We start from the raw sequence: 26,435 nt of genomic DNA on the forward strand, positions 1-26,435 counted from the left end.
CTTATAATGATTTTACAGATCGACCCTGACCAGACTAAGTTGGCAGAGATTTTGTAGCCCTCGCAGTGCAAGTGTATATCATGGAGGTAAACGTCATTGCTTCATCATATTAAGTTAAGATAACGAATATTTTTGATTTGTCCAATTAGTCCATCAGATCACTTTCATTCAACAGCATATAATCGATTTATGATTTCAAGGACTCTCAAAATACACCCTGGCATACCTCGGACACTGGCGATCAAATATATGAATATGAAAAAGGCGCGTTCCTAGCACACAGTCTAAGCTCGTGTAGGTGAACGCGTACCATGCTTGTATGTGTGAGATATGACAGGTCGACTGGTCGCGTTTTTGACAGGCGGTAACTGTGAGGTAACCGAGAGGGGGTGGGCGGCACTTTTAGCGGGGAGCGGGAGCGGCCATACTGTACGATAGTACTCTTTATTATACTGTGACCCTGACCCTGGCGAGTGCCGGGTGCTGCACTCCGCTCGGTGTACCCCTTACGGCCCTTACATATCATCAAGGTGTCAAAAGGGCCTCCAAGTGTTGGCTTCGGCTCTGCGCACGCGTCCGAAACATCCGGAATACCCTATGGTTTCCGTGCTGGGAAAAACACAAATTAACTATATTTTATATAACAACCAATACGTGCTGTTATATTAGTATGCCAAAGGCAAGGTGAGGCTCTACAGTGAGTTGATCATAACTGCATGATATTACGTCAAATTATTTTATGATTTCTCTGAATCGACTGGGTTTTTAGGGTTCCGTAGCCAAAATGGCAAAAACGGAACCCTTATAGTTTCGTCATGTCCGTCTGTCCGTCTGTCCGTCTGTCCGTCTGTCACAGCCGATTTACTCGGAAACTATAAGTACTACAGTGATGAAATTTGATGGGAATATGTGTTGTATGAACCGCTACAAAATTATGACACTAAATAGTAAAAAAAAGAATTGGGGGTGGGGCCCCCCATACATGTAACTGAGGGATGAAAATTTTTTTTTCGATGTACATACCCGTGTGGGGTATCAATGGAAAGGTCTTTTAAAATGATATAAAGTTTTCTAAAAAACATTTTTCTTAAAGTGAACGGTTTTTGAGATATCAGCTCTCAAAGTCGTAAAAAGTATGTCCCCCCCCCTCTATTTTTATAACTACGGGGTATAAAATTCTAAAAAAAATAGAGGTGATGCATGCTAATTAACTCTTTCAACGATTTTTGGTTTGATCAAAGTATCTCTTATAGTTTTTGAGATAGGTTGATTTAACTGTAATTTTGGTTTGCTGCTACGGAACCCTTTGTGCGCGAGCCCGACTCGCACTTGGCCGGTTTTTATCTTGAAATCCCAATTGCTTAACGTGTTTGGAATTTTTTTTCCAAATCTGCTGACATTATGTTAATTTCGCTTAATACTGTTAGGTATAGGTACGTCAGGGGCGGCTCACTCCGCGATTCTATCGCCGCACTACAAGTATATGTCGCCGGCCGCGAGTTCGCGGCCCGGTCAGTGGTGACGACCTTCGCGAGGTGCAATAGAATTCAATGTCGGCTGCTCACGTGCGGCCCGTTAATGTAGGTAAGAATTTAGAATGGCGGCATTTTGCGAACATCAAAGGAGTGAGCCTTTTGTACTTGTACTATTATAAAGTACTAATATCTGGGCGACCGAGCTTCGCTCGGTTCTATTTTAATATATCACATAAACAAAAAAAAAAGACAAAAAACAAAAATTTAATTTCTGGCCGGGATTCGAAACCCTGACACCTACGATCTATCTGCGTACATTAGACCGACCTCGTACGACTGAGCTAAGCGGAATCGATGCGCGCGCGGCGAAATTAACGACCATATTTTACGTTTACTACCGCGAAAGCAAAACTCATGAAAACTCGAAAATTTGCGTTTTCCGGGATCTGAGGCTACGCTAGATCGATTTTTCACCCCCGAAAACCCCCACATAACAAATTTCGGCGAAATCGTTAGAGCGGTTTCCGAGATCGTCGGTATATATAAATAAATAAATAAATATACAAGAATTGCTCGTTTAAAAGTATAAGATTATAAAGTATACAACAGGTGCCGTAGCCGAGTGGCATTTCTGCGACGCGAAACGAAAACGAAACGCCGTGAAATGTAGTCTGGCTCTGTCGCGCTAACAGGCAAGAACGCTAAAGATAGATATCAACGAGCGTTTCGTTTCGTGAACGTTTGTGCCATTCGGCTACGTACACCCTCAGATCCGATTAACTCGTTACAGAGCGTGCCCAGGGGGGAGGGGGTCAAGTGGTAAAGGCCCAGGCCCCAGGGGGTGTCGTCTATTTGTATGGCCAACCTAGGCTCCAGGAGGGGGGGAGGTCATGACTCCATGACCCTCCCCTCCTGGATCCGAGCATGGAGCGTATTAACCAGACATCCCAGAGAGGCTTGCAAAGCACCAATGCGACAGCTAAGTAAAAGCCCATTCCCTTGAAAATTAGCATAAAGATAGTGACAGTGATACTGCGTCACCGCCATTCAGCAGGCCCGTATGCGCTGGCGCCGTGACGTCATCGCCGTAAGTAGGTATATAACAGTTACCTCACTTGTGTTGGCGCCATTCGCTATACGTAAGTGTTTACTAGCCGATTGTTTACTAACAGTTTGTGTATTAAAACGTGCATCAATACGTAAATCTAATTTATAACCTATGGTACTAGTAAGGTGACTATTCCTTAAAGGCTACAAAGTGATACCTTAGTGAGAACGAGAGAATAGGATTCGTGGAACAAGTATGTTTAGATTCCTTATTAATTAGTTGCTCAGAACGCACAACGTGGTAACGCACAACTTGCCTTGTCGCGCGCGAGTCAAAAGTGTCAAAACATCAAGCGCGACTTTAAGTATGGACTCGCGCGCGTTAAGGCAAGTTGTGCTGGTCTGAGCTACCCAGTGCTATCTCGTGTCAATATAAAGTACTGTGATAAAGTGTTGTGGGTATGGGTAGTACTACATGAGCAAAGTCGAATTTTTTGCCGAAATCGAAAGTTTGATTTTTATTCTAATTTCAGCTAAAACGAACCTTGAACAGAACCATCAGAAAATACTTTATTTTTATACCAGAATCTGCCGAAACCAAAACTAGTATTCGGCGTGGACGAAAGCAGAAGGTTTGACTGATGCTAACTCAACCTTTGACCGAAACAATTTGAACAAACTGAAACTTAGGCCACACATAGGTACCTATAGTTTCAAAAATATTGTTAAAATACAACCCTTAGACCCTGCTGCTGGGAACCTGGGAAATGGTGTTCATAAATACCTACCTAACAAACGGATACTGTTATTACCGTGGCACTGTAGCCTAAATTGCAATTTGATAAGGCAAAACAAAAGACAACCGGATATCTGGTATCACTGTCATGAAAGTGTATACAGGTTTTTAATTTGTTAGAAACTTCACACACTATCAATACTAGCAAATACTAGTAAATTAGAATTCGATTGTCATTATTATCAAACCCACTTGGTAGATCCATACTTAATATTATAAATGGGAAAGTGTGTGTGTCTGTTTTTTTGTCCGTCTCTCACGGCCAAACGAAGCGACAAATTGACGTGATTTTTAACACGCTTTTATTAGGTCGTCGTGTATGTAACTATGTATGTAATGGAATCTAAGGAAGCTAATTTAACCATCTTCCAGGAGTCGTAGCGTAATGAAAATTGGCAGCTATATGTAGTTCCGATGACAATACAATAATATGGTACTGTTGAGCTGATCTGATGATGGAGTCGGAAGATATGAACTGGAACTACATGATGGAACATCGTATCATAGCCGTTTTTGGGTTTCTTAGAAAAGTCTTGTAATGAACTTTGACAACAATTAGGTTTCAAGGTCTGATGATGAAGCCGAAAGATATGAACTGGAACTACATGATGGAACATCGTATCATAGCTATTTTTGGGTTTCTTAGAAAAGTCTTGTAATGAACTTTGACTACGATTAGGTTTCAAGGTCTGATGATGGAGCCGGAAGATATGAACTGGAACTAAATGATGGAACATCGTATCAAAGCTGTTTTTGGGCTTCTTAGGAAAGTCTTGTAATGAACTTTGACTACAATTAGGTTTCAAGGTCTGATGATGGAGCCGGAAGATATGAGCTGGAACTACATGATGGAACATTGTATCATAGCTGTTTTTGGGCTTCTTAGAAAAGTCTTGTAACGAACTTTGACTACGATTAGGTTTCAAGGTCTGATGATGGAGCCGGAAGATATGAACTGGAACTACATGATGGAACATCGTATCATAGCTGTTTTTGGGCTTCTTAGAAAAGTCTTGTAATGAACTATAACTACGATTAGGTTTCAAGGCCTGATGATGGTGCCGGAAGATAAGAACAGAAATAAATTAATAGTTTAAAAAACACTATAAAACACGCTTTTATAAATGCACGTAAAAGCCAAAAATAAATTATGGATCGTTCAAGTTGCCTCTATTTGTGAGCTGAAGTTTAAAAACTATGTGCTTTTAATTATAATATTTGATTGTAAAAGCGTGGGGCGCTGGAACAGGAAAGACTTTTTGTATAACTTGCTGCTAAATCAAATTATGCTATGTTACGGGAAAGAGGTTACACAGATTGACGCGCTAACTGGAGTTGCAGCATGATTAGTAGGTTCTACATTAAACAGTCAAATCAATTAAAAGTCAGTGTTCAAAGTAGGTACCAGTTTGTCGAACTCAGACAAAATATGCGCTAGTAGCTAGGAGAGTCGACAGTCACCGACACTTAGAACGCCGCTTTTTTCCGGTAATCAAAGTACAAAAGGGGAAAGTGTCTACAGTGACAGGATGCAGAGTTCTTGTTCGTGGACGAGATATCTTTGGTTCTCTTTGGTAACCCTTAGGCGGCATATGTAAACGTTATGTTCTTATGTAACTTCATTCGCCAGAAAGTTCGGATTAGTATATTTGTTTACAAGAAAGTCTTTCCTGTTCCAGCGCCCCACGCTTTTACAATCAAATATTATAATTAAAAGCACATAGTTTTTAAACTTCAGCTCACAAATAGAGGCAACTTGAACGATCCATAATTTATTTTGGCTTTTACGTGCATTTATAAAAGCGTGTTTTATAGTGTTTTTTAAACTATTAATTTATTTTATACTTTTTAGTCATTAATAATGAAATACTTTTAACATTTATACATAAATTTATTTCAAGTAGGCGGATTTTACATGCCATTTGTGGCTTAACGTGTACTTATTGCTAATTGCTACTTAATAATAACTAGCGGCTACCTTCTTATTACGGTATTATCATAAAAATGTTTATACCTAGTAAGTTATCCGTAAAAGATAGACAATATAGACATGTGCCATCGCGGACTTTTTGAAGACATTAGAGAGACATACTTTCGCCATACATTGTTTTGAAGCTCTCAGCTAGTGGGATTTTGTTTGACTCGATTAGAAAATATTGTCACATTTCAACTAATTCAAACAAAATTTAAGTATTTCTTTTTTGCCGAGCCCCCTTTATTTGCTCTTAAGGGTCACAGGAAAACCATTACCCAACTTATTTTAAATACAACGTTAATCTTTCTTTTATGCGGGGGCTTCGCCCCCGAGCCCCCTTTGTTTGCTCTTAAAGGTCACAAGAAAACGCTAACCCAACTTATTTTAAATACTACGTTAATCTTTCTTTTATGCGGGGGCTTCGCCCCCGAGCCCCCTTTTCGATACTCTTAAGGGTCACAAGAAAACCCTAAACCAACTTATTTTAAATACAACGTTGATCTTACTTTTATGCGGGGGCTTCGCCCCCGAGCCCCTTTGTTTCCTCTTAAAGGTCACAAGAAAACGCTAACCAAACTTATTCTAAATACTACGTTGATCTTTCTTTCATGCGGGGGGCTTCGCCCCCCGAGCCCCCTTTTCTTTACTCTTAAGGATCACAAGAAAACCTTAACCCAACTTATTTTAAATACAACGTTGATCTTTCTTTCATGCGGGGGCTTCGCCCCCCGAGCCCCCCTTTGTTTGCTCTTAAAGGTCACAAGAAAACGCTAACCCAACTTATTTTAAATACAACCAGGGGCGGCTCACTCCGCGATCCTTTCACCGCGCTACAAGCGCAAGGCTGTATATTTCTCAAATTTTCACTCGCTAATATCTTACGGGACGTTGATTTGGGGAAACTCCACGGATGCGAAGCGAGTTTTAATCCTTCAAAAACGAGCGGTACGACTACTAACCGGAGTACAAACTAGACATCCGTGCAGGGAGCTCTTCAAACAGAACGGTATAATGACACATTACTCACTTTACCTCTTCCAAGTACTAAATGTTTGTGAGAAACAATTTCTCGATGTTCAAGCACGTTGAAGTTTCCGGGAAACAAATTCGGTCCACAGGGAGATTGCGAACAGTGCCGCGTCGCATGGCGCTTTCAGTAAAGAACCCGAGAGTGATTGGACCGACATACTACGAACGACTACCCGCGAAATTGCGAACAGAAACATCTGACGAAACTTTTGAACGCCAATTGAAAATCTTTTTATTGGAAAATCCATTATATTCTGTAAATGAGTATATGGAAATGACATGTAATATAAATTGACTGTAATCCATTATTGTATTTTAATTTAAGTTTGACGATCATTATGAGATACCTTGTTTTTTCTTTTTTCCTTTTTATGTAAAAATTGACATTGTGATTACTTATAAATCATTATTGTTATATTTTTAAAATTAGTATCAAATTATAATTGTAATTGATATTTCATTAAAAATCATACTCGACGATCATAATATAAATTCTTATAGATTAAGGTAGAATAATTTATAATGTAATTTTATATTATGAAATAAATAAATCTAAATCTAAATCCAAGTACATGCCGAAGGCCGCGAGTTCGCGGCCCATTCACTGGCGACGACCTTCGCGCGGCGCAATAGAATTCAATGTCGTCTGCACGCGTGCGGTCCGTTTGTTAATGTAGGTAAGAATTTAGAATGGCGGCGTTTTGTGAACATCAAAGGAGTGAGCCTTCTGTACTTGTACTATTATATATTCTGTGATACAACGTTGATCTTTCTTTTATGCGGGGGCTTCGCCCCCCGAGCCCCCCTTTGTTTGCTCTTAAAGGTCACAAGAAAACGCTAACCCAACTTATTTTAAATATTACGTTAATCTTTTTTTTATGCGGGGGGCTTCGCCCCCCGAGCCCCCCTTTTCGTTACTCTTAAGGGTAACAAGAAAACCCTAACCCAACTTATTTTAAATACAACGTTTATCTTTCTTTTATGCGGGGGCTTTGCCCCCGAGCCCCCTTTGTTTGCTCTTAAAGGTCACAAGAAAACGCTAACCCAACTTATTTTAAATACTACGTTAATCTTTCTTTTATGCGGGGGCTTCGCCCCCGACCCCCCTTTTCGTTACTCTTAAGGGTAACAAGAAAACCCTAACCCAACTTATTTTAAATACAACGTTTATATTTCTTTTATGCGGGGGCTTCGCCCCGAGCCCCTTTGTTTGCTCTTAAAGGTCACAAGAAAACGCTAACCCAACTTATCTTAAATACTACGTTGATCTTTCTTTCATGCGGGGGCTTCGCCCCCGAGCCCCCTTTGTTTGCTCTTAAAGGTCACAAGAAAACGCTAACCCAACTTATTCTAAATACTACGTAGATCTTTCTTTCGTGCGGGGGCTTCGCCCCCGAGCCCCCTTTTCTTTACTCTTAAGGATCACAAGAAAACCTTAACCCAACTTATTTTAAATACAACGTTGATCTTTCTTTTATGCGGGGGCTTCGCCCCCGAGCCCCTTTGTTTGCTCTGACAGGTCACAAGAAAACGCTAACCCAACTTATTTTAAATACTACGTTGATCTTTCTTTCATGCGGTGGGCTTCGCCCCCGAGCTTAAGGATCACAAGAAAACCTTAACCCAACTTATTTTAAATACAACGTTGATCTTTCTTTTATGCGGAGGGCTTCGCCCCCGAGCCCCCTTTGTTTGCTCTGAAAGGTCACAAGAAAACGCTAACCCAACTTATTTTAAATACTACGTTAATCTTTCTTTTATGCGGGGGCTTCGCCCCCGAGCCCCCTTTGTTTGCTCTTAAAGGTCACAAGAAAACGCTAACCCAACTTATTTTAAATACTACGTTAATCTTTCTTTTATGCGGGGGCTTCGCCCCCAAGCCCCCTTTTCGTTACTCTTAAGGGTAACAAGAAAACCCTAACCCAACTTATTTTAAATACAACGTTTATCTTTCTTTTATGCGGGGGCTTCGCCCCGAGCCCCCCTTTGTTTGCTCTTAAAGGTCACAAGAAAACGATAACCCAACTTATCTTAAATACTACGTTGATCTTTCTTTCATGCGGGGGCTTCGCCCCCCGAGCCCCCCTTTGTTTGCTCTTAAAGGTCACAAGAAAACGCTAACCCAACTTATTCTAAATACTACGTAGATCTTTCTTTCGTGCCCCCCTTTTCTTTACTCTTAAGGATCACAAGAAAACCTTAACCCAACTTATTTTAAATACAACGTTGATCTTTCTTTTATGCGGGGGGCTTCGCCCCCCGAGCCCCCTTTGTTTGCTCTGACAGGTCACAAGAAAACGCTAACCCAACTTATTTTAAATACTACGTTAATCTTTCTTTTATGCGGGGGGCTTCGCCCCCCGAGCCCCCCTTTGTTTGCTCTTAAAGGTCACAAGAAAACGCTAACCCAACTTATTTTAAATACTCCGTTGATCTTTCTTTCATGCGGGGGCTTCGCCCCCCGACCCCCTTTTCGTTACTCTTAAGGGTAACAAGAAAACCCTAACCCAACTTATTTTAAATACAACGTTTATATTTCTTTTATGCGGGGGGCTTCGCCCCCCGAGCCCCCCTTTGTTTGCTCTTAAAGGTCACAAGAAAACGCTAACCCAACTTATCTTAAATACTACGTTGATCTTTCTTTCATGCGGGGGCTTCGCCCCGACCCCCCTTTTCGTTACTCTTAAGGGTAACAAGAAAACCCTAACCCAACTTATTTTAAATACAACGTTTATCTTTCTTTTATGCGGGGGCTTCGCCCCCGAGCCCCCCTTTGTTTGCTCTTAAAGGTCACAAGAAAACGCTAACCCAACTTATCTTAAATACTACGTTGATCTTTATTTCATGCGGGGGCTTCGCCCCCGAGCCCCCTTTGTTTGCTCTTAAAGGTCACAAGAAAACGCTAACCCAACTTATTCTAAATACTACGTAGATCTTTCTTTCGTGCGGGGGTTTCTTTACTCTTAAGGATCACAAGAAAACCTTAACCCAACTTATTTTAAATACAACGTTGATCTTTCTTTTATGCGGGGGCTTTGCCCCCGAGCCCCTTTGTTTGCTCTGACAGGTCACAAGAAAACGCTAACCCAACTTATTTTAAATACTACGTTGATCTTTCTTTCATGCGGTGGGCTTCGCCCCCGAGCCCCCTTTCTTTACTCTTAAGGATCACAAGAAAACCTTAACCCAACTTATTTTAAATACAACGTTGATCTTTCTTTTATGCGGGGGCTTCGCCCGCGAGCCCCTTTGTTTGCTCTGAAAGGTCACAAGAAAACGCTAACCCAACTTATTTTAAATACTACGTTAATCTTTCTTTTATGCGGGGGCTTCGCCCCGAGCCCCCTTTGTTTGGTCTTAAAGGTCACAAGAAAACTCTAACCCAACTTATTTTAAATACTACGTTGATCTTTCTTTCATGCTTTCTTTCGAGCCCCCCCCTTTTTAACACGCTTTTATTAGGTCGTCGTGTATGTAACTATGTATGTAATGGAATCTAAGGAAGCTAATTTAACCATCTTCCAGGAGTCGTAGCGTAATGAAAATTGGCAGCTATATGTAGTTCCGATGACAATACAATAATATGGTACTGTTGAGCTGATCTGATGATGGAGTCGGAAGATATGAACTGGAACTACATGATGGAACATCGTATCATAGCCGTTTTTGGGTTTCTTAGAAAAGTCTTGTAATGAACTTTGACAACAATTAGGTTTCAAGGTCTGATGATGAAGCCGAAAGATATGAACTGGAACTACATGATGGAACATCGTATCATAGCTATTTTTGGGTTTCTTAGAAAAGTCTTGTAATGAACTTTGACTACGATTAGGTTTCAAGGTCTGATGATGGAGCCGGAAGATATGAACTGGAACTAAATGATGGAACATCGTATCAAAGCTGTTTTTGGGCTTCTTAGGAAAGTCTTGTAATGAACTTTGACTACAATTAGGTTTCAAGGTCTGATGATGGAGCCGGAAGATATGAGCTGGAACTACATGATGGAACATTGTATCATAGCTGTTTTTGGGCTTCTTAGAAAAGTCTTGTAACGAACTTTGACTACGATTAGGTTTCAAGGTCTGATGATGGAGCCGGAAGATATGAACTGGAACTACATGATGGAACATCGTATCATAGCTGTTTTTGGGCTTCTTAGAAAAGTCTTGTAATGAACTATAACTACGATTAGGTTTCAAGGCCTGATGATGGTGCCGGAAGATAAGAACAGAAAAAAGGGGGGGGCTCGAAAGAAAGCATGAAAGAAAGATCAACGTAGTATTTAAAATAAGTTGGGTTAGAGTTTTCTTGTGACCTTTAAGACCAAACAAAGGGGGGCTCGGGGGGCGAAGCCCCCCGCATAAAAGAAAGATTAACGTAGTATTTAAAATAAGTTGGGTTAGCGTTTTCTTGTGACCTTTCAGAGCAAACAAAGGGGGGCTCGCGGGGCGAAGCCCCCCGCATAAAAGAAAGATCAACGTTGTATTTAAAATAAGTTGGGTTAAGGTTTTCTTGTGATCCTTAAGAGTAAAGAAAAGGGGGGCTCGGGGGGCGAAGCCCACCGCATGAAAGAAAGATCAACGTAGTATTTAAAATAAGTTGGGTTAGCGTTTTCTTGTGACCTGTCAGAGCAAACAAAGGGGGCTCGGGGGGCAAAGCCCCCCGCATAAAAGAAAGATCAACGTTGTATTTAAAATAAGTTGGGTTAAGGTTTTCTTGTGATCCTTAAGAGTAAAGAAACCCCCCGCACGAAAGAAAGATCTACGTAGTATTTAGAATAAGTTGGGTTAGCGTTTTCTTGTGACCTTTAAGAGCAAACAAAGGGGGCTCGGGGGGCGAAGCCCCCGCATGAAATAAAGATCAACGTAGTATTTAAGATAAGTTGGGTTAGCGTTTTCTTGTGACCTTTAAGAGCAAACAAAGGGGGGGCTCGGGGGCGAAGCCCCCGCATAAAAGAAAGATAAACGTTGTATTTAAAATAAGTTGGGTTAGGGTTTTCTTGTTACCCTTAAGAGTAACGAAAAGGGGGGTCGGGGGCGAAGCCCCCGCATGAAAGAAAGATCAACGTAGTATTTAAGATAAGTTGGGTTAGCGTTTTCTTGTGACCTTTAAGAGCAAACAAAAAGGGGGCTCGGGGGCGAAGCCCCCGCATAAAAGAAATATAAACGTTGTATTTAAAATAAGTTGGGTTAGGGTTTTCTTGTTACCCTTAAGAGTAACGAAAAGGGGGGGTCGGGGGGCGAAGCCCCCCGCATGAAAGAAAGATCAACGGAGTATTTAAAATAAGTTGGGTTAGCGTTTTCTTGTGACCTTTAAGAGCAAACAAAGGGGGGCTCGGGGGGCGAAGCCCCCGCATAAAAGAAAGATTAACGTAGTATTTAAAATAAGTTGGGTTAGCGTTTTCTTGTGACCTGTCAGAGCAAACAAAGGGGGCTCGGGGCGAAGCCCCCCGCATAAAAGAAAGATCAACGTTGTATTTAAAATAAGTTGGGTTAAGGTTTTCTTGTGATCCTTAAGAGTAAAGAAAAGGGGGGCACGAAAGAAAGATCTACGTAGTATTTAGAATAAGTTGGGTTAGCGTTTTCTTGTGACCTTTAAGAGCAAACAAAGGGGGGCTCGGGGGGCGAAGCCCCCGCATGAAAGAAAGATCAACGTAGTATTTAAGATAAGTTGGGTTATCGTTTTCTTGTGACCTTTAAGAGCAAACAAAGGGGGGGGCTCGGGGGGCGAAGCCCCCCGCATAAAAGAAAGATAAACGTTGTATTTAAAATAAGTTGGGTTAGGGTTTTCTTGTTACCCTTAAGAGTAACGAAAAGGGGGCTTGGGGGCGAAGCCCCCGCATAAAAGAAAGATTAACGTAGTATTTAAAATAAGTTGGGTTAGCGTTTTCTTGTGACCTTTAAGAGCAAACAAAGGGGGGCTCGGGGGGCGAAGCCCCCCGCATAAAAGAAAGATTAACGTAGTATTTAAAATAAGTTGGGTTAGCGTTTTCTTGTGACCTTTCAGAGCAAACAAAGGGGGGCTCGGGGGGCGAAGCCCTCCGCATAAAAGAAAGATCAACGTTGTATTTAAAATAAGTTGGGTTAAGGTTTTCTTGTGATCCTTAAGCTCGGGGGGCGAAGCCCACCGCATGAAAGAAAGATCAACGTAGTATTTAAAATAAGTTGGGTTAGCGTTTTCTTGTGACCTGTCAGAGCAAACAAAGGGGGCTCGGGGGGCGAAGCCCCCGCATAAAAGAAAGATCAACGTTGTATTTAAAATAAGTTGGGTTAAGGTTTTCTTGTGATCCTTAAGAGTAAAGAAAAGGGGGGCTCGGGGGGCGAAGCCCCCGCACGAAAGAAAGATCTACGTAGTATTTAGAATAAGTTGGGTTAGCGTTTTCTTGTGACCTTTAAGAGCAAACAAAGGGGGGCTCGGGGGGCGAAGCCCCCGCATGAAAGAAAGATCAACGTAGTATTTAAGATAAGTTGGGTTAGCGTTTTCTTGTGACCTTTAAGAGCAAACAAAGGGGGCTCGGGGGCGAAGCCCCCGCATAAAAGAAATATAAACGTTGTATTTAAAATAAGTTGGGTTAGGGTTTTCTTGTTACCCTTAAGAGTAACGAAAAGGGGGGGTCGGGGGGCGAAGCCCCCCGCATAAAAGAAAGATTAACGTAGTATTTAAAATAAGTTGGGTTAGCGTTTTCTTGTGACCTTTAAGAGCAAACAAAGGGGGGCTCGGGGGGCAAAGCCCCCCGCATAAAAGAAAGATAAACGTTGTATTTAAAATAAGTTGGGTTAGGGTTTTCTTGTTACCCTTAAGAGTAACGAAAAGGGGGCCTCGGGGGCGAAGCCCCCGCATAAAAAAAAGATTAACGTAATATTTAAAATAAGTTGGGTTAGCGTTTTCTTGTGACCTTTAAGAGCAAACAAAGGGGGGCTCGGGGGGCGAAGCCCCCGCATAAAAGAAAGATCAACGTTGTATCACAGAATATATAATAGTACAAGTACAGAAGGCTCACTCCTTTGATGTTCACAAAACGCCGCCATTCTAAATTCTTACCTACATTAACAAACGGACCGCACGCGTGCAGACGACATTGAATTCTATTGCGCCGCGCGAAGGTCGTCGCCAGTGAATGGGCCGCGAACTCGCGGCCTTCGGCATGTACTTGGATTTAGATTTAGATTTATTTATTTCATAATATAAAATTACATTATAAATTATTCTACCTTAATCTATAAGAATTTATATTATGATCGTCGAGTATGATTTTTAATGAAATATCAATTACAATTATAATTTGATACTAATTTTAAAAATATAACAATAATGATTTATAAGTAATCACAATGTCAATTTTTACATAAAAAGGAAAAAAGAAAAAACAAGGTATCTCATAATGATCGTCAAACTAAAATTAAAATACAATAATGGATTACAGTCAATTTATATTACATGTCATTTCCATATACTCATTTACAGAATATAATGGATTTTCCAATAAAAAGATTTTCAATTGGCGTTCAAAAGTTTCGTCAGATGTTTCTGTTCGCAATTTCGCGGGTAGTCGTTCGTAGTATGTCGGTCCAATCACTCTCGGGTTCTTTACTGAAAGCGCCATGCGACGCGGCACTGTTCGCAATCTCCCTGTGGACCGAATTTGTTTCCCGGAAACTTCAACGCGCTTGAACATCGAGAAATTGTTTCTCACAAACATTAGTACTTGGAAGAGGTAAAGTGAGTAATGTGTCATTATACCGTTCTGTTTGAAGAGCTCCCTGCACGGATGTCTAGTTTGTACTCCGGTTAGTAGTCGTACCGCTCGTTTTTGAAGGATTAAAACTCGCTTCGCATCCGTGGAGTTTCCCCAAATCAACGTCCCGTAAGATATTAGCGAGTGAAAATTTGAGAAATATACAGCCTTGCGCTTGTAGCGCGGTGAAAGGATCGCGGAGTGAGCCGCCCCTGGTTGTATTTAAAATAAGTTGGGTTAGCGTTTTCTTGTGACCTTTAAGAGCAAACAAAGGGGGGCTCGGGGGGCGAAGCCCCCCGCATGAAAGAAAGATCAACGTTGTATTTAAAATAAGTTGGGTTAAGGTTTTCTTGTGATCCTTAAGAGTAAAGAAAAGGGGGCTCGGGGGGCGAAGCCCCCCGCATGAAAGAAAGATCAACGTAGTATTTAGAATAAGTTTGGTTAGCGTTTTCTTGTGACCTTTAAGAGGAAACAAAGGGGGGCTCGGGGGGCGAAGCCCCCCGCATAAAAGTAAGATCAACGTTGTATTTAAAATAAGTTGGTTTAGGGTTTTCTTGTGACCCTTAAGAGTATCGAAAAGGGGGGCTCGGGGGGCGAAGCCCCCCGCATAAAAGAAAGATTAACGTAGTATTTAAAATAAGTTGGGTTAGCGTTTTCTTGTGACCTTTAAGAGCAAACAAAGGGGGCTCGGGGGCGAAGCCCCCGCATAAAAGAAAGATTAACGTTGTATTTAAAATAAGTTGGGTAATGGTTTTCCTGTGACCCTTAAGAGCAAATAAAGGGGGGCTCGGCAAAAAAGAAATACTTAAATTTTGTTTGAATTAGTTGAAATGTGACAATATTTTCTAATCGAGTCAAACAAAATCCCACTAGCTGAGAGCTTCAAAACAATGTATGGCGAAAGTATGTCTCTCTAATGTCTTCAAAAAGTCCGCGATGGCACATGTCTATATTGTCTATCTTTTACGGATAACTTACTAGGTATAAACATTTTTATGATAATACCGTAATAAGAAGGTAGCCGCTAGTTATTATTAAGTAGCAATTAGCAATAAGTACACGTTAAGCCACAAATGGCATGTAAAATCCGCCTACTTGAAATAAATTTATGTATAAATGTTAAAAGTATTTCATTATTAATGACTAAAAAGTATAAAATAAATTAATAGTTTAAAAAACACTATAAAACACGCTTTTATAAATGCACGTAAAAGCCAAAAATAAATTATGGATCGTTCAAGTTGCCTCTATTTGTGAGCTGAAGTTTAAAAACTATGTGCTTTTAATTATAATATTTGATTGTAAAAGCGTGGGGCGCTGGAACAGGAAAGACTTTCTTGTAAACAAATATACTAATCCGAACTTTCTGGCGAATGAAGTTACATAAGAACATAACGTTTACATATGCCGCCTAAGGGTTACCAAAGAGAACCAAAGATATCTCGTCCACGAACAAGAACTCTGCATCCTGTCACTGTAGACACTTTCCCCTTTTGTACTTTGATTACCGGAAAAAAGCGGCGTTCTAAGTGTCGGTGACTGTCGACTCTCCTAGCTACTAGCGCATATTTTGTCTGAGTTCGACAAACTGGTACCTACTTTGAACACTGACTTTTAATTGATTTGACTGTTTAATGTAGAACCTACTAATCATGCTGCAACTCCAGTTAGCGCGTCAATCTGTGTAACCTCTTTCCCGTAACATAGCATAATTTGATTTAGCAGCAAGTTATACAAAAAGTCTTTCCTGTTCCAGCGCCCCACGCTTTTACAATCAAATATTATAATTAAAAGCACATAGTTTTTAAACTTCAGCTCACAAATAGAGGCAACTTGAACGATCCATAATTTATTTTTGGCTTTTACGTGCATTTATAAAAGCGTGTTTTATAGTGTTTTTTAAACTATTAATTTATTTAAGTGGAGATAGTTGAAGGGATGAAGAGTGACATAGGCTACTTTTTGTCTCTTTCTAACGCGAGCGAAGCCGTGGGCAAAAGCTAGTATGTTTATATGTATGGTGGGTTTTATTGATATGCATCGTAATAATTTTACAAGTTATGCTTGTCACGATTTCTCTAATTATGTTTGTGTTTTAGCGCTTTAATAAAGTATATTATGACTGCTATCAGATGTGCGAATGCATAAGCACAGGCACACTAATTATATAGACGGTGAAGTGAACCAAGTCTTGGCACAAAAAAAAAGCGAAAATTTTGAAAACGTAGCTCGTCGTAGGTCTCACCGGTCAATTGTCTTCGTAAACCGTGTGCCTTCCAAAACTTTGGCGTTGGTGGAATCATTGACGAGCCATAACACTTAAAGATTATTGAAAATGTAGGTGGCGAAAGGTTTAATACCTATTACCCATAGAAAATTTGAATTTTTTGCGCCATTTTTTGTGACAATCTTTGGTTGACCTTCTATATAAGTATACTTAAGCGTATGTCCATCATAATTTCATAATAGTGGCACTGCTATAGTACTGTTTATACAAGTATAAGTATTAGTTTAACAATGCAATGGACATCATAATAATTATTGAGCTACTTACAAACGGTTGCAGTGTGAAAATCTAAACACAAAAGATTTTTATTAAAACGATTTACGTTTCACGATTATACTATTATATGATACTATTATATGAATCATTTTAATATGTATTAGTAATAAATAATAGTAAAATAAATCGAAACTTACACATACAAACAATTTATTATGTGTGTGTATGTTAAATGATTAATAAGTCAAGGCCATAGCCAGTGTTGTGTTTAGACCTTAATTTATCTACAAACAATGGATGCATATAAAATACGTATTTTTATGTAATCAGGGCGTTATTTCGTCAACAATTAAAAGTTACAAGAACGTAACATACTCAGAACAATAGAGCCTATGTTCTCATTTTAAAATAAGTTCAAAAACTCGAAAATTCTCGTTTCCCGAGATCTAAAACTAAGCTAATCTAGATCGATGTTTTACTCCCGAAAACCTCCACATAACAAATTTCAGCGAAATCGTTAGAGCTGTTTCTGAGATCGCCGGTATATATGTTACTGTAAAAGTCCGAACTATGGTAAAACCTGGATTTTACCGGTAAAACCTAGGTAGGCGATGCCGATTGGTAAAAGCCCGAAGAGAGAAATATGTGTTGGTTACTACGGGTGTTTACCGACATTGATTTGGTTAAGACGATACGATACAGGTCAATTCTCCATACAAACTCTCTCGACTATTTCCTCCCTGGTTTTTAAAGATAGAGCAATGATTTTTTCAACACAATTTTTTTTTTTATCTGTGTCGGACCGTTTTGATTTTTTTGCTATTTTTATTTTAAACGACGCTAGAGCCAATCAAAAATTTCTAAAAACGGCCTTTTTCAATATGGCTCAAAAAAGGTGTGATACTCAAGATCGGTAACAATTAGCCAAAAAATCTAAACGGACCGACACAGATTATTTAATTGTTATTCAGATTCTCAAATTTTTTGAAGGAGGAAACAGTCGAGAGCAGAACCTCGATTTTAAAGATTTTTTCGCAATATCTTTTAACTGAGTCTTTTAACGGATTAAGAACACTTAATGAACATTTTTTTTTCGATAAATCAAGTTAATAACACTAGTATATTTAACTGAAATTCCCAAATTGAAAGGGGGACTCCTTTCCATTTTAGCATTTTCGCTCCCGTAGCGTCTTAAACCTAGGTTTTACCACGGCTGTCAGTAAGGCCCACTTGCACCAACCACTTAACTCAGGGTTAGTGGGCTGTCAACTGTCAAATTCCATATAAAATGGTGGGTTAACCCTCGGGTTAAACCTCCATTTTCGTTGGTGCAAGTGGCCCTAAATGTTTTATCAGGCTGAAGTTATTCATGTAGTCAGATACCTACTTTTGGTACGTTGTTTATCCACTACCGCTACTATTGATCTAACTGCACAGTACATACATTACAGTACATTTGACTTATAAATTATACTTTAAAAGGTTTTATTTTAACCCCCGACGCAAAAACGATGGGCTGTTATAAGTTTGACGTTTCTGTCTGTGTGTCTGTTTGTAGCATCGTAGCTAGATAGATAAACCGATTTAGCTTTAGATTTTTTTTTTTGAAAGCTGATTTAGTGGGGAGAGTTCTTAACCGTGTTTGATGGAAATTGATCCACCATTTTTAGGGTTCCGTAGTCAACTAGGAACCCTTATAGTTTCGCCATGCCTGTCTGTCCGTCCGTCCGTCCGTCCGCGGATAATCTCAGTAACCGTTAGCACTAGAAAGCTGAAATTTGGTACCGATATGTATATCGATCACGCCGACAAAATGGTAAAGTAAAAAGTGGAAAAAATGTTTTGTTAGGACAGATTTTTTTGTTATTCCAACGTGTGATATATTGTTGGATAGGTATTAGGTATTTACAAATGAATAAGGGTTTACTAAAATCGGTTTTTGATAATATTAATATTTTCGGAAATAATTGCTCCTAAAGGTAAAAAAAGTGTGCCCCCCCCCCCCTCTAACTTTTGAACCATATGTTTAAAAAATATGAAAAAATCACAAAAGTAGAACTTTATAAAGACTTTCTAGGAAAATTGTTTTGAACTAGATAGGTTCAGTAGTTTTTCAGAAAAATACGGAAAACTACGGAACCCTACACTGAGCGTGGCCCGACACGCTCTTGGCCGGTTTTTTTCTTTTCAAAATTAAAATTTTGTATCGTGTTTATAGTTTAAAAGGTTTTTTTCAATTTCCAGCTAACCGGTATAGCTGCGGCCACTGCCTTGCGCAAGCGCACCCGATCAGTTCCAACTGCAGTCACTCAGTAGTGCACCGGAGATGGAACGGACGTGTCTGCTTGTTTGTGTGCTCGCCTGCGCGGCCGGGGTTTTGGGTGAGTCCATTTATTATAATGAAATTAAGAGTTTTATAGCAATGTTTCGTAAATTTTGTAATAATTTCGGTGTAAATAAAAAGGATATGCAATATTTAATTTGAATGAGTTGGTTAGAGCTAAATTAATTTTCTCTAAAAAACATGGCTCATCTTTTATATTTTCAGAAAAGGTAGTATTTTTTATTTAGGTATTAATTTTTCCTGCTGAAATAAGAAATTGCAAAAAAAATATGGTTAACTAATGGCTAACATTAATCATGGATCAACTTTTTAATAATTAAATATTGTGACATACACATACACACACATACACATACAATCACGCCTGTATCCCATAAAGGGGTAGGCAGAACACATGAAACTACTAAAGCTTCAGTGCCACTCTTGGCAAATAATATTTTGACATACTAGGTAAATATAGTAATGTACGACGTACGTATAGGTAAAATTAATAGTTACGTAGGTAATAAAATTAGAATATATATTTCGTTTAATCTATCTTCATATAGTAAAAAAAGTTTTTGTAGGTACTTTACTTTTAACAAGATTTCTATAGGACGACCTGAGGAAGGGTTTTTTCTTTATAACTGGATTATTTTTGTAGGTATTTTTATATGTTACATACCTACATAGGTTAGTTATTTTATTTACTATTAACTTTATTTACATAAATATAAACACAATGGATTAACAAATAAATAAGCTACAAAAACATTAAATTAAATAAAAACTATAATAAACCTAATACCTACCCAATCAAAAATTATAAACCATGTAAATAAAATTAAAACAAAAAATTGCCTAAATAAAAAAATAAGTTTGTTATTCAGTTTTATTTATAGGTCGAAACTTTAATATTATTGTTTAAATTATTTAGTTCATATATTTAATTGTAATAATTTTGATATTATTTAACAATGTTAAATAACTCGATTAACTCGATAGACAACATCAGTGTAAAACTAGGATTTAAAATTTAAGTTCCTATTCATAGTAAACGTTTTGGCCCTACTCTTCTTTTAACAATATTTACAATAAGCGTTAGACATAATTTTAGGAAATTTCAGTGCCAATACCAATTTAAAATATACAATTTAATAAAATTATTCAAAGTTAATTTAAGCGCTGGTAGCCTAGCGGTAAGTGCGTGCGACTTTCGTTCTGGAGGTCGCGGGTTCGTACCCCGGCTCACACCAATGAGTTTTTCACTTATGTGCGAAATGTCATTTGATATTTGCCAGTCGCTTTTCGGTGAAGGCAAACATCGTGAGGATACCGGACTAATCCAATAAGGTCTAGTTACCCTTCGGGTTGGAAGGTCAGATGGCAGTCGCTTTCGTAAAACTAGTGCCTACGCCAAATCTTGGGATTAGTTGTCAAAGCGAACCCCAGGCTCCCGTGAGCCGTGGCAAATGCCGGGATAATGCAAGGAGGATGATGATTCAAAGTTAATTTAGCCGGATCAGTAAACGCCTAGTTAATATTCTAATCTTGGTACGAGTATTACCTATAGTGGCATATTACCTACCTACTCAAAACTCATCCGTACTAATATCTTTGAGTAATCTAATAATTACTCAATGACTAATATCATGTCCGTCTCTGGTTGCGTAGACAAGAAGCCTATCGTTAACGCTTTGTAGTGTAGTTATCTAGTTATTATCTTTGTCTCACTAATACAAAAGAGTAATTTGGAGATACATAACTATGATTTTTTTAGACTTCCGTATAAAAAGGTACATAGGAAAGGAACCTTTATGAGTCCGTCTGTTAGTACGTTTTTGCTTGGCAACACATACTGTATGTATGCCGCAATTATTATCAATCGTAATATCTACAAAAGATCAATGACACTTGTAAACATAAACTTAAAACTCCCTGCGAATAATTGAACATAATTCGTTTATAAATAAACCAATCATTTCAAAAAGATTATTTGCTACAATAAAGTTTGATTGCTATTACAATAAAAACTCAGCTTAAGGAAAACAAACGACAAGTTGGTAAACAAATGAAGATCGCCAATTACATGACAATTTTGCCAAATAAAAAGAACATGGTTGTGCCTCTCTCTACTATATTTTAGATAATTATATTTTTTTAATTACATCGGATAATAATTAAATTACATGCAATAAACAGTGAAAGTGTTTATCTAGATATACAATATATGTTTATGTTATTATGTAGCATGTATGACCGCCTCCATCAATTTGCATAGATCGATCAGCGATAGTGAAAGTTAGATCATTTGATTGACATGACACTGAAAAGGATTAATTAATGTATAAGCAGTCGATCAGAGACAATTTGTTGGTATGATTATTCTAAAAAATATTTCGTTTACCTATATAAGTCAAAGCGGACCCCAGGGCAAATGCCGGGATAACGTAAGGAGGATGATGATGACTTCGTTTATGTAAGTAATAAACAAGGATCGGACAAACGCCCGTCATTTCGAAAATGTAACCCTGTTCCGTACAGCAGAGACTTCCTTATGTTAATAAAAAAATTGTAAGTGTTTTATAAATTTATTGGGCCATATAATTTATATCCAGTGACAAATTAGTTAATGATTATTATTACGAAAATTACTTTCGCCAATAAAATAGAATGACCAAAATTTTTTCTAAATTTTCAGGTGTGAGCCTATAACGACATGAATTTAGGACCCATTTATGCGTTGAAAAAGTCCGTTCACAGTCTACGGACGTCATAGCATAGGGGCATATGTAATCGTTGACATTGGTATATTGTTCTCCCAATATGATTGTGCCTCGGAGTTAATTTTCTCATGAATTTCGAAAAATTTGTTTCCGCAATTCGAAAGATTAAGAAATTAATAAAAATCCCCAGTTTAAAAAAAGATTTTCTGTACATAAAAAAATATTTCCAAGTCACCCCACAAAAAATTCTTGAACTACAAAGGACGAAGTTACACATAAAAAAAGCATTTAAAATTGTTAAGGACATAAGGACTGTTTTACAAAATACGAGGGCTGATTGGAAAGTTCGCGGCCTGGCCATTAAAAAAAAAACTTAGTTTCTTTTTCCTGCCGTCATTTTGAACTGTCATTATTTAGTTGTCATCCCGCGAAATTTTAATTAAATGCAATATTTTAAAATAAGTTTTTCCTCTCATTTAAAAATACGTGTAAGCAGTTTTTTCACAATGGTCAATTTGGAGCAACGTGATGTAATTAAATATCTTCATAGAAAAGGATTGACTGCGAAACAAATTTATGAAGATATGCAGTGTACATTAGGGCAATCCGGTCCATCATATACGATGGTAAAAAAGTGGGCAGCTGAATTCAAGCGGGAACGAGTCAGTATCGCAGATGACCCTCGCTCCGGGAGGCCAACTACTGCGACCAATCCAAATAATGTGGCAACTGTATGCAAAATGATAATCCAAGACCGACGGTTAAAAGTGAGAGAAATAGCCGACATCGTAGGCATCTCCTGTGAAAAAACTCAAAATATTATAGTTAACGAATTAGGGTTTTCCAAGGTGTCGGCGAGATGGGTTCCAAAGCTCCTTTCAGTGGAACAAAAAATCACTCGTCTAACAATTTCACGCAACTGTCTAGACCTGTATGAAGCTGACCCTCAAGACTATTTGGACAGATATGTTACTATGGATGAGACATGGGTCTACCACTATACGCCCGAGACTAAACAGCAATCAAAACAGTGGGTTCGTGCTGGATCTCCGCCACCCAAAAAGGCAAAGGCCATTTTGTCGGCAAATAAAGTTATGGCATCAGTGTTCTGGGACGCAAAGGGTGTAATAATGGTTGACTATCTCCAAAAAGGTACGACTATAAACTCGGACTATTATTGCGAACTTTTCCGTCGATTACGTCGACTTTTACGTCGACTTTGAAAGTAAAAAGACCTGGAGTGCTGACAAAGAAAGTTCTTTTCCACCAGGACAATGCACGCGTGCATACGTCACTAAAGTCAATAGCAGAAATTCATAATTGCGGGTTTGAATTATTGCCGCATCTGCCTTATTCACCCGATTTGGCACCATCGGACTTCCATTTATTTCCAAACTTAAAAAAAACACATGGGTGGTAAGAAATTTTTGACCAACGACGAGGTCCAAGCTGAAGTGGATACCTATTTTGAAGGCCTGGAGGATTTTTTTTTTTAAAGTGGTATAATGGCTTTGGAATCCAGATGGAATAAGTGCAAAGACCTTAACGGGGACTACGTAGAGAAATAAAAATATTATAAAAAAACTTTGGTTTTGATTTCATACTTAAGCCGCGAACTTTTCAATCAGCCCTCGTATTCCCGGGAGTTTTAGATCTACAGCTATGTCAAAATTTCAAGCAATTTTTAATAGGAATCCTGACTACATCACCGTGAAACAAATTCATGAGAAAATTAACTCCAAGGCACAATCATATTGGGAGAACAATATACCAATGTCAACGATTACATATGCCCCTATGACGTCCGTAGACTGTGAACGGACTTTTTCAACACATAAATGGGTCCTAAATTCACGTCGTTATAGGCTCACACCTGAAAATTTAGAAAAAATTTTGGTCATTCTATTTTATTGGCGAAAGTAATTTTCGTAATAATAATCATTAACTAATTTGTCACTGTATAGTGTATATTAATTATATGGTCCAATAAATTTATAAAACACAATTTTTTTATTTACATAAGGAAGTCTCTGCTGTACGGAACAGGGTTACATTTTCGAAATGACGGGCGTTTGTCCGATCCTTGGTAATAAAGTATCCCTTAAATTTCATCACTGTCAAAAGGTCTTCTATGTGTTGGCTTCAGATTCGAGAGACCATTGTTCCGTGATGAAATAAATAAAGAAATTCTTACATAGAAGATTGAATGAGGCCCATGGTAAGCTCAAAGGCTGGGGCTCAAAAAGAGTTGGGGGTTGAGGAACATTTTTTTGTACTTGGGCATTTTTAGAATTTGGGACCCCCCAATTAACGTAAGTCGTTAACAAAAATGAACTCACTGCCAGTTTTGTGACGATAATTAAGCATGAAATTTCAATAAACATATTGTTTTTGTGTTAATTACATAAACTTGATGAAGATTATCCTTCATTCAGAATGTGAAAAAAGTAAATTTTTAGACAGATTTTATGCTTAATTGTCGTCACAAAACTGACAGCGAGTTAATTTTTGTTATCAACTTACGCTAATTGGGGGGACCCAAATTCCGAAAATGCCCACTTATAAGCTTTAAAAAAAATGGTGTGTGATCATCCTAAAGCCCTGTGGGACCCGCTGGTTGTCCACGGTCTCAAAATATCGTAACATCGCATAACCAGTCGGACTGTAAACATTGATTGTCCGATAAGCACATGACAGATCACTCGCCAGAACAATGAGAGAAACTGAAACCGGACTATGATTGTCAGCCATTGTTTAATGTGACGTTCTTAATCAAAATGAACCTCATTGTCACTTCCCGTCCCTACGCCAACAAACTGTCTCACTACGCCAACAAACTGTCTCACAGTTTGGCGAAAATTTAATTTAAGGTACTAATGTAACTGTTTTTTTTTTCTTAAAAAAAAAAACTTAGTGTAAGGTGCGTAGCCGAATGCACAAACACTCACGATAATATCTCTTTAGTAGCTATCTATCTCTATCGCTCTTACGTATTGGCGCGACAGAGCCAGACTGCACTGCGACGCCAAACGCTGCAGAAATGCCATTCGGCTACGGGGCCTAAAACCGTTTTCACATTATCCGATATCGGATGTCGGAGGGATTTCAAAGGCAAAAATCAAAGATGGCGCCTTTAATGTATAGGATATCGGTCCGACATCCGATATCGGATCGGATAATGTGAAAACGCACTAAGTGAACGCTCGGACCGGAGCGGTCAGCGGGGCGGGCACGCTATGCAGTGTCGACTCAGGACAGTTGTATGAACTTCAATTGTTTGACATGCACGCCGCACTCCCAGTCCCACTGCACGCCCAAATTATGAGCGTGCACTCGCGCCTTTTGAGTTGAGTTGCTCCGTTCTGACAATTTCAGATGGATTGGAACGTTATTGCGTAACTACGTCCAATTATGTTATAGTATGTGCGCTTACGTCATTTGATATTTGCCAGTCGCTTTTCGGTGAAGGAAAACATCGTGAGGAAATCTGACTAATTCCAATAAGGTCTAGTTTACCCTTCGGGTTGGAAGGTCAGATGGCAGTCGCTTTCGTAAAACTAGTGCCTACGCCAAATCTTGGTATAAGTTGGCAAAGCGGACCCCAGGCTCCCATGAGCCGTGGAAAATGCCGGGATAACGCAAGGAGGATGATGTGGATGATGATGTGCGCTTACCTAGCTACCATAAGGAAGATATTTGCTGGTATATTTATACTATATATAACCTTACGGCTCAGCCACGACATTGGTCTAAGCGCGGCAGCGGTAAGCGGCGGCCATACATTGGAGCGAGACACAGCGATGGGACTTTTCATTCGCACGTATGGCTGCCGCTCACCGCTGTCGCGCTTAGACCAATGTCGTGGCTGGGCCGTTAGGTTGTCCTTATGTTTAATCTACAATATGGTGCTATTACAATGTATTTTTGATAATGTAAGTTACCATTATTATTTTATTTCATATGTCAAATCTTTAACTGTGTACAAATAAATGTAATTGAAAACTGGGGAAGAGCGGGGCTTCCTGTCACAGGTATTATAAATACTTACTAGGAAGTCTCAACCTGCGAGTGTTATGTTGTAAATTAGTTTATGAAATAAATGCTTTTTGATATGGTACCTTTTACTGGAAAGCGGCACAATGTCTCTTTCGTATTTGTCTCGGTGATTGATAAGAGACTTGCAAAATACAATTAGACTTGACAAACTTGAGTTTAATTGTTTTTATCACAAGCTAGACTTTCTTCTTCTTTCTTAATTTAAGTAAAATGTAAGCTCGCTTCGAATTTCTAAACATTAAGGACTTACTGACTTGTAATTTAACGCGATTAAGTCTCGCTAAATTATATTACCACATTTAAAGGGAATAGGTACCTAAGTACTTATATGCTAGAAGTAGAATAATATTTTTAAGATATAATGAATTTACAGGCCAAGTAGCCACCCTGTGTCGTCCCAACGAGCGGTTCCTTTCTTGCGGCGGCTGTCAGAAGACCTGCGCGGATCCGGCGCCGGCCTGCGCCGCGGTCTGCCGGACCGGCTGTTACTGCGAGGATGACCACGTCCGGAACAGTACCGGACACTGTGTGAGACTGTCCGAGTGCCCGGGAGCATGTAAGTAGGAATAGAGAGACTAGAGACACTAAGTGCTGAGAGGATCTGGCGGAGAATTACTTAGCGGTCTGCCGGACCGAATGTCACTGAGAGGATGATCATGTCCAGAACAGTACCGGAAACTGTGTGAGGTTGTCCGAGTGTCCGGGAGCATGTAAGTAGGAATAGAGAGACTAGAGACACTAAGAGCTGAGAGGATCTGTCGACGAATTAG

The 26,435-nt window shown here is 39.2% G+C and overlaps 1 protein-coding gene across 1 annotated transcript in view; it reads left to right on the forward strand.

Annotated features, from left to right (window-relative positions):
- The first annotated feature begins 2,621 nt into the window (after positions 1 to 2,621).
- The window catches only part of LOC125231154 (von Willebrand factor-like), a 40,184-nt gene continuing 16,370 nt past the window's right edge, over positions 2,622 to 26,435 (forward strand). Inside the window, exons 1-3 of the mRNA XM_048136515.1 lie at positions 2,622 to 2,776; positions 18,805 to 18,941; positions 26,039 to 26,221. Of these exons, the coding sequence (XP_047992472.1) occupies positions 18,887 to 18,941; positions 26,039 to 26,221 (238 nt within the window). The 5' untranslated portion in view covers positions 2,622 to 2,776; positions 18,805 to 18,886. The remainder of the gene's footprint in view (positions 2,777 to 18,804; positions 18,942 to 26,038; positions 26,222 to 26,435) is intronic.

Source organism: Leguminivora glycinivorella, chromosome 11 (assembly GCF_023078275.1).
Source record: "Leguminivora glycinivorella isolate SPB_JAAS2020 chromosome 11, LegGlyc_1.1, whole genome shotgun sequence".
Lineage (NCBI taxonomy): Eukaryota > Metazoa > Arthropoda > Insecta > Lepidoptera > Tortricidae > Leguminivora > Leguminivora glycinivorella.